Source organism: Maylandia zebra, linkage group LG16 (genome assembly GCF_041146795.1).
Source record: "Maylandia zebra isolate NMK-2024a linkage group LG16, Mzebra_GT3a, whole genome shotgun sequence".
Taxonomy (NCBI): Eukaryota; Metazoa; Chordata; class Actinopteri; order Cichliformes; family Cichlidae; genus Maylandia; species Maylandia zebra.
The window spans coordinates 6180020-6188970 of record NC_135182.1 but is presented as its reverse complement, the minus strand read 5'-3'; the positions used below and the strand labels follow the sequence as shown (position 1 = coordinate 6188970).

The window sequence follows — 8951 nt, the reverse complement described above, 5'->3', positions numbered from 1 at the left end:
CTGCACTGAAGCTGTAGCTACGTTAGTGATTGCGTCATTATTCTGCGACTACTCACGTGTTGACAACAGAGAAGTGCAGACTGGAAGCAGCTACTGATCAGGTATGTTTCTTTTGGGTCAGTATATGAACAGGGTCGACAGACTCGTCTCGTGGACCTTTAACCGGCGATGTTAATTTTGACCCACGGGTCCGTTTCTGTCACGTGATCTTTTAATTCGGCCTTGAAATGCCGCTTTTCCCTCGTTGTGAGGACACTAACCCTAAAGAAAAAGAAATGTTCTCCAAAGTTTTGCATCAAGGGACAGGAAAGGAGGGGCATCACCTTACACATAAGGTGAAAAAAAATAAGGATGAACCAAAATGTGTCTATCGAGTCAAAACAAGCTTACAATGTAAGGGTAAATGTAAAATCACAATGTAACAGGTGGAAAGCAGTCAGACTGAGACAGAATGTGAAATTGTTACGGATGTCTGGTGGGAAGGAGTTGCTGAGGCTCTAGACCCAATGGTAGGAGATCTATAAGTGCAGATGTGTGTGTGGGCATGCAAAAGTTCATGCTGCCTACAGCCTTAAAGATATTACTACAGTATTTAAGTCAGTGGAGCTGCTGAAGGAGTGTGACGTAAATAATGGAGGGAGTTCTGGACCAGTTGAAGTTTAATGGGCTTCAATTTAATTAAATTAAGTTTTATTTATAAAAGAGCCAACAACCACAGCAACAGTCACCTTAACTGACTTTATATTATATGGTAAAGATCCCACAACAATACAGAGAAAACCACAACAATCAGATGACCTCCTTTGAGTAAGCATTTGGCGACTGTGGGAAGGAAAAACTCCCTTTTAACAGGAAGAAGCCTCCAGCAGAACTAGGCTGGGGGGGCGGCATCTGCCATGACAGGTTGGGAGTGGGGCTTGAGAGGAAGACCAAAAAGAATAGAGTTACAGTAATCAGTATGGCAGTACTGTTAGGTGTGAGAGATGAACGGAGGCGATGAATGTTACAAAGTGTGACGTCACTGATGTGTGCTTGAAACGAAAGTGTGCTGTTAAGAACAACACCCAGTTTGGGGAGTGCGACTGTCTGTGCAGTGTCTATTTGTGTCTGTCTACACGTTGGGTGAGTGCCGAGTATTTGGTTGTGCATATGGGGTGGGAATGCACGTCTGTGTCCGCGTGTGCCTGTTCGTCTGTGTCTATATGTCAGGTTGGGTCTTAGACTCAACCTCTCTGGGTACATCTCAGGCCCTCTAAAGTACGGAGGCCTATCTCCCCTCACCACACTCCCTGCCGGTGGCTGATGCCCTCAGACGTTGGTGTGTTGGTGGTCCTTGTCGACTCGGGCTGGGCGCTCATGTATGTACCGGCTCACTCCTGGTGGCCGATTGGTGGGGCCAGGCGCCTGTGGCCCGGCTGGGCTCCTTCCGGGGGGTGGGATGCCCTCAGGCCTCTGGCCTCTGGGCCTGAAGCTCGGTCCTCTCTGGCGCAGCTGGCTGCCGGCAGAGCCCGCGGGCACGCCACTGCAACCCCCTCTGCTCCATAGCTGCGGGGTGACCTCTCCTTTGGGGCTCTACTCAGCTCTTCCCAGGAGGGTGGCACGGTTCCCCCCCCTTTGGTGGTCCTCCTCGGGTCCTTGTACTCTGGGGCCTCTGTGATATCTGGGGCCTGGATCTCCTCCATACCTGCTTCATACCCTGGTGGACGGGGCTGTGGCTCCCCACACTCCCTAGCAGATCGTTACATGGAGAAACCTTTGGAATACAAGCATGCTGATCCACACAGGTGTACACACAGGTGTACACACGGGTGTTCACAGACGCGGACTACACCTTTCTTGGCTGCTGCCTCAAAGCACATTGTGCGCTGTCTATCTTGCGTGCTGCACAATATCGTTTATTATTTAGTATCTACTGATATCTACTGCAAGCTAGTTTATTGTGATGGTGCTGTATTTATTATGTTGCTCTTTCTTTGTTTGCTTTCTCTTCTGTTTTTTTTCTCCATACAGGTGACCCAGGTCTTTTGTTTCTTTTTGTTTTTCTTTCTTTCTTCCCCCCCCCCCCAAGGCCATGATGATCCACTTGGTAAAATAAATTCGCTTGGCATCTTTCTTGGCCTTAAGACAACAATTCTGATGGCTAAAGATCCAAACGGGACACAAAAAAAAAGAAAAGAAAAAAGAACAACACCCAGACTCTTGACCTGTAGTGAGGCAGAAACTGAGGAAAAATTGTTACATTTTTAGACAAAGTGCAGTTTTAACACTGGTTAGTTTGATAAAATTGCAGAGTGCTGTTGGAGAATGAGGATTTGACTTCCTAGAGGCAAACACAGATGGCCCTGGGCACATGAGTGCTGCTAGGTTTGGTAGACAGGTGTCAGCATAACAATGGAAACTAATGTTAACTTTATGGAAGATATGACCAAGAGGAAGTAGAGGAGGATAAATAGCAGAGGGCCCAGGAGAGATCCATGAGGAACATTGTTAATAACTGAAAATGGACGGGACATTTTTGAGTGTGGCCAGAGAGATAGGATTCAAACCAGTTTAAAGGTTTGTCAGTGATTCCAGTAGAAGCTAGTCTGTCCAGAAGGGTGTTATGGGATATAATATCAAATGCTGCACTCAGATCAAGAAGGTTAGTAGTCCGGAGTCAGCTCCTATGAGGTGGTCATTAGAGATTGTAGACACAGTGAGATGCTGAAATAGCCTTTCTCTGGAGTGAATGTTATTTAGATTAAAGCCACATTTGTCTTTGTTTGATTACAACCCTATGAGCAAACAGCTAATACCCCTTTTAAACAGAGGGTCTGAATAGTGGGTGGGTGAGATTTCCTTGCTTACAGAACCAGTAGATACCTGAGATATCCCCCCTCTATGACCTTTCAAATATTCAATAGAAAAAGTGTTTGAAACTGAGTGTTTACAGCGGTCTGCTCAGCTTTGGCTGCTCAGAGATTCCTGAAACATACGCTGACAAATAATCTGCATTGTCCTGCTCCTTCAGCCATGAGCGACAGCGATGACGATGTTCCCACTCTGTCAGCTCACACTCTGGCCGCCCTGCAGGAGTTTTACAAGGAAACGAAGGTTGTTACGGATCACAGCGCTGCACCCACAGACCAGTTTGCTGTGGGAGCCGTGGAGGAGGACTGGGTGAGTTTACGGTGTTTTGTGTTTATTTTTAAGAAGTTCAACTATTAAAACAAGACAAACCATTAATAATCACAAGGATGACCAATTCTAAACCAGATTTGCACGAAAGAGTGAAACAGACCTTTTTATTTGGAGGGTTTAATTCAGCTCATTGTCAGTAAATCGCAGTAATGTGACGGAGTTAATGAAACGTGAATGTCGGTAACAGATGTCTGTCTGTGCATGTCCACCAGCGGATGAGTCAGTTCTGGTACAGCGACGAGACAGCAACACAGTTAGCCGAGGAGGCGGTACGAGAGGCTGGAGAGGGAGGAAGGTAAAACCTCGCACACCCACATGAACACGCTGCCCGGATGTCATTAGCTGTTTTTGATTTAGTGAAACAGGAAAAAAAATACGCTTGAGTTCTGTGACCATGTAGAATCGACGTTTGGTTTTGCTGATTGGCGAGCACTTTGTGCTTTGTGCCTCCTTTCCTCTCAGGATAGCATGCCTGAGCGCGCCCAGCGTGTACCAGAAGCTGAAGCAGGGTGTGGTGGACGGTTCAGATCGGGTGTCTGCCGTGGTGTTGGAGTACGACCGCCGCTTCGCCTCCTACGGAGAGGACTTTGTGTTCTACGACTACAACAAGCCGCTGTCTCTTCCGGACAGCGTGTCTCCTCACAGCTTCGACATTGTCCTCGCTGACCCGCCTTACCTGTCCGAGGAGTGTCTGAGCAAAGTGACCCAAACCATCAAATACCTGAGCAAAGGCAAAGTGCTGCTGTGCACAGGTGAGACCCAAACAAGCTCTGATGATGGCACATAAGTAGTTTCCTCACAGAGAGAAGCCTCTGATCATCGTCTAACAACACAGTCTGTCTGTATGAGTCAAGAATAAATGCTAGCTTCTTTGATGTCACAATGAACGAGCGGCACAAGCTGCTAAAAAAAACTAGATTAGATGTGAAATTTAGTATTAAACAGTTTTTTTTGGTGTGTTTTTAACATGTGGTGTTTGGGGTGTTTCTCAACAACAGGAGCCATCATGGAGAATCTGGCAAAAGATCTCCTGGATGTAAAAATGTGCAGCTTTTTGCCCAAACACAACAGGAACCTGTCCAATGAGTTCCGCTGTTTTGTCAACTACCCGTCCCGCCTGCTGTCCTGCTGAGGAGCCGGGCGTCCATCAGATCGACGCTTCGTTCCGAGCTCATGGGGGAGGGGCGACATGTGAACCATCTCACATGAAGATCAGCGTTCTCTTCACGAATACACCGAGAATGGAAAAAAATAATCCCAGTGTCTCGCCGTCCTGATGTCTGGGCTTTGGTTTGATGACTGTAAGTTTGTGATTCAGACTGGTTGCGGGAACTTTTGAAGACATGGACTTTATTTCAAGACCAAAGGTTGAACAAAAAGATGATAAGAGGCATTATGGTTCATGTAAGCTTCAGTGTTTTTCATGGTTTATTCATACAAGAGACTGAAAGTTGGGTTAATCACTGTTTTTAAATGCTACACTGCTCGAGTAGCTTTTAAGTAATAAATCTGAAAGTCTAGTCCATCTCAGGTTTTGATACCAATTCAGAGCAGATTACTGTTAGTTATTTAATCTAAATCATGAAAGACTTTTGGTCAGGTCAGCTCTGTGGTGGCAAAATGAGCGAGTAGAAGAAAAGAGTTCACGGGAATACATCACCCCGTTCAGCAAACACCCAGAAGGGTGACGAGCACATCAGCTGTTTAGTATTAAAGAGGCAGCAGGAACAACTTTTAATTTTTCTAAAGAACGTTTATTTTCTAACCGCTCAGAAAGCTCAGCTGTTAAACAATTGGGCTCTACTGGGAAACATACAAGTGTTGTATGTTTGTACAGTTACCCAGATAAGTGAGGTAACAGTCGCAAATATTTGATGTTTGCTGTTATTAAAGTGTCTGAGTAACATGAAGCGTGGGCTTGTTGCTCTGATCACCTGAGAAAGTTGCAGATGTTGTACAGCAGCAGGTGGCAGCATTGATCAGCTCATTCAGAAGTGAGGCCCTCTGTTGTTGTTTGCTTTTGTTTTGAAAGGTCTGGATCACCTAAATAACAACTACCTCCCATTTTTTTTTACTACAGCTTGTCATGCAGAGGCAAAACTATCTGCGTTACTTGGTATGAGAGTTGCTAAATAAAACATGTGCCTCTGTACTTTTGCCAGAAGCAGACCTTCAGTTTTTATGGTGTAGTATTTGTCAAAGTTTCATTCAGTTTGTTGGAAATCTGAGTGCGTTTGTCCGATACACAGATGGTTGCGTTTTAATTCTGAACTCCAGTTCGAACTCAAAGGTTTGTCTTGTGTCGGTCGATCTGTCTGCTGAAGCTGTACTAAACTTATCTTTTTAAGTGACATTTCCAGGGGCTTCCGTTTCAGACATAATGTTCTAGCACGAGCGAATCAGCTGTAAAAAACAAACAAAAGAAAACTTCTCTGCAGCAGCAGTGCTGCTTCCGTCAAGCTTCCTTTCTTGGAGTAAAGAGCTTCCTGGCTTTAGGCTCTCTCCTCTGCAGGCTCTGGTTGCTCTTCTTCGGCCTCTTCTCCAGCAGCGGCACACAGGTGCATCCCACGGCTATGGAGACGTAGATCTCCGTGTAAGAGTGGCGGCCGCCGACGCAGGAGCCTGTTCTCCTCAGGATGACGGAGGGAGCGTAGACCAGGGTACTGCGATACTGACTGCTCTCCTCGCCGTACGGTCTGATCAGGCAGCCCTTGCACAGGCAGTAGGCCTCGGGGATGTAGCGGGGATATCTCTTTGGGTCGTATGAGATCCTGAAAATGTATTTAATGATGTTCAATGCACTGGCAGAAACAGCTTGGTACATGAACTGTATATATAAACAAGATATTTTTGTTTTGTACATTTCCCTGGAAAAAAAAAAGAACCATGCAAAATTTCTTGTGACAAAATCTGAGCTCTCAGAGAACTTCTACTGATGCCATCCCTCCCTTTTCCTAATATATTGGATATTGGATGGAGCCCCAGCTGTTAAAGGGCAGGAGGCCTTACTAGAAAAGCAAGTAGACTACAATAGTGTACTTCAAGAAAATTTGGGTGGCTATACCTGCACAAATATAACCTTCAGGGAACACTTAGTTCTTAAGTTCAACACAAGTTTGTAAATAAATCCTGAACAATCAGCAGCATGTTTTGTAGGCTGAAGAACTAACAGAACTTTGGACACAATAACTAAAAAAGGAATCTTGGAGGAAAATCTGGAGACAAAGGGACAAACGGAACTAAATGCACTAAATGCCTGTAAGACGTTTACAGAATGACTGCTGTAACAGGATAACAACACAGTTTACGCTTCCCGAGGGTCTAGAAGCAGAAGGTTTGGCCAGCATTCGTCCCAGAGCAGAGCGTGGAAGATGGCCCAAGAATTTCCCAGAGCTAGAAGCCTTCTGCGGGAACAAATAAATGCTCCAAACAAGAACTGAAAGGCTCAACTGCTACGCAAAGTGTTTCATAGAGCAGCTGTCATTTTGCCAAAGGTGGTGTTAATGCTTTGGCAGAAGAGATCATTGTCTCTCTTCTTTGCAGATGGTATTAATAAAGCAGTCTGGCTCAGATATTTAAGAAAATGTTACCGTTGACTTGATCCATTTACTATCACAGCTGTCATGGTGAAAGAGACTGGATTGGTCACTATTCACACCTCACCAATTAACCTAACCCATTTTTAGGCTGTGGGAGGAAGTCGGAGTACCCGGAGAGAGCCCATGCACACCAGAAAATACACTCAACAATCATCAGCTGTTACATGTTTTTCTTTAATAAACCTAGTTTTTCTAAAAGGACAAAATCTGATATATCCAGAAATGTGGGTAGAACTTAAAAGGTTGAATTAAACCTAAGAAACCGTGTGCATTGTTTAGCTGAGCTGCTGCGTTTCTGTCGCTTACATGAGATTAACATAGTACTTCAGCCTGTTTTGATGTTTTCTGCTTTATGTCAAAGTCTGTTCAAAAAGTGTATTTCGTGTATTTGTTTAGCATTAAAGGCAATCAGAAAGTTGCCGGTAGCCGTCATGATGTAGGTACTGTGAAAGCGCAACGCCTTTCAGGACACGTTTCGGGAAACATTTCATTTCACTGCGTGTTGTACTCGTGTAAAAATGAAGAATCTTAAAATATCTAATTTAATTATACCGTGAATCCACGGCTGACAAAGTCTGTTCTGTTATTTAAATATAAAATATGTGAGCACGCACGGGTTTCTTTCTTCCAGTTGTTTCTAAATCATAATACATCCCAATAAATGTTTTTATCGCCGCCTTGTCGCTATTTTAAGCATAGCGGTGTCCAGCAGATATGAAACGTAAATGCGTTACTGGCACCGGATAAGTGTCCCTCTTGCTCTCACCTGTAGGCCCAGGGGGAGATGCTGAGCAGGTTGACCGGGAGGCGGGTCTTGCCGTCGGTCGGGACCCGTGCAGTGGTGGGGCAGGTGAGGTTAAGTTTGTCCTGCGGCTCCAGCTGCAGAGCGTGATGGAAAGCGCTCATTACTCCCACCGAGAGCCGTCCAAAAATCTCCTCCAACTTCTCCTCCGGCATGTCCAGGCAGGACCGCGTCCTGACGGTCTTGTTTCTGACCCGGGTCGCTGCTGCCGGCCGACACAGCGACAGCAGCAGTAGTAGCAGAACGTGGACTCTGTGGGGCATCTCCGCGTTTCTTCTCAGGATGTTGCTGTGCCCAAGTGCGCATCCACCGAAAAACGAACGTTTCCTTTGCGTTCTTAAGTAATGTGTCTGAGAACAAGTGACGTTTGTTCGTAAAAACAGATTTGATCGTTCACGGGTTACTTTCCTCTGTTAAAATCCAGCAAATAGTTGGAAGTGCTGGAAAGCCAGCGGCACGCACACGTTCCACGATCCTGGCGCTGAAGGCGAGGAACAGGCGCGCCACCAGGAAAACTGCAGACATTTTTTGTTTTTTGGCACTACACATCCACGGCGTCGCCAGGAGGAATAATTGCCAAATAATTTGAAATTTTCTAACAGTTTGTGAGTGTCACACCTGCTGCTTTGTGTCCATGACGAGAAGACACCACAGAGGAGTGTCTGGTTCTCATTTCTCCTGCGACGTGTGCGTAAAACCCCGACTGAGCGCTGAGGCGGTCTGATGCAGCAGCCAGAGAGAGGCTCAGTTACACTGAAGCACTGGCAGAAAAAAAAGTCCTGCCTGGACCCCAATAAAAAAAAAAAAAAAAGAGCCCAGCGTTTATTAGAGGAGATCCTGATGCGAGTGGGAAGTCCAGCCTGTTGGATGTGGATCCTGGCTTTGCACCATCTCCATCCCTTAGACCAGAGGTGTCAAACATAAGGCCCGGGGGAGGCAGCAAAGACTCCAGTCCGGCCCACTGCTTTAGTAAATGTGACGGAGAGCTTACATTTCTGGACTTTTATGTGTTTTCATAAGTTTTTTCATTATTGACTGTAAACTGAGATTTCTGTTTTTGTCACAATAAAAGAACATTTCCCGCGAGTTTAGTTTATAATTACAGGAAAGCCTGTCCAAGGAGCTGATTTTTTTCTTCTGTAATTTTACACATTTCTTACAGTTTAAGCCCAAACAGTCTGTCAGCATGACTGTTCTTTTATTTACTACAGCAGCTTTTGTTTACCGTGTGGAAAGACTGAGACAGACTGCTGGAACTGAACTTCTTTTTCTTGTAATCGGGGATTAAAAGTGTCGTTAAACTTCTTTACACTGACAAAAAGGGGAGTTCCACTGGTCCGGCCCACTTAAGATCAATGTGGGCTGCATGT

The 8951-nt window shown here is 45.5% G+C and overlaps 2 protein-coding genes across 2 annotated transcripts; one reads left to right on the top strand and one right to left on the bottom strand.

The window, feature by feature from the left end:
* eef1akmt1 (EEF1A lysine methyltransferase 1) lies at positions 1–5332 on the top strand. Its single transcript, XM_004573010.4, has 5 exons — positions 1–101; positions 3011–3159; positions 3393–3475; positions 3643–3932; positions 4179–5332. The coding sequence occupies exons 2-5, from the start codon at positions 3013–3015 to the stop codon at positions 4310–4312; spliced, it is 654 nt and encodes a 217-aa protein (XP_004573067.1). The 5' UTR covers positions 1–101; positions 3011–3012; the 3' UTR covers positions 4313–5332.
* On the bottom strand, positions 4586–8532 carry il17d (interleukin 17d). The gene is made up of 2 exons (XM_004573009.4): positions 7546–8532; positions 4586–5951 (listed from the first exon to the last, which is right to left on the bottom strand). The coding sequence occupies exons 1-2, from the start codon at positions 7842–7844 to the stop codon at positions 5636–5638; spliced, it is 615 nt and encodes a 204-aa protein (XP_004573066.2). The 5' UTR covers positions 7845–8532; the 3' UTR covers positions 4586–5635.
* Positions 8533–8951: the final 419 nt, after the last annotated feature.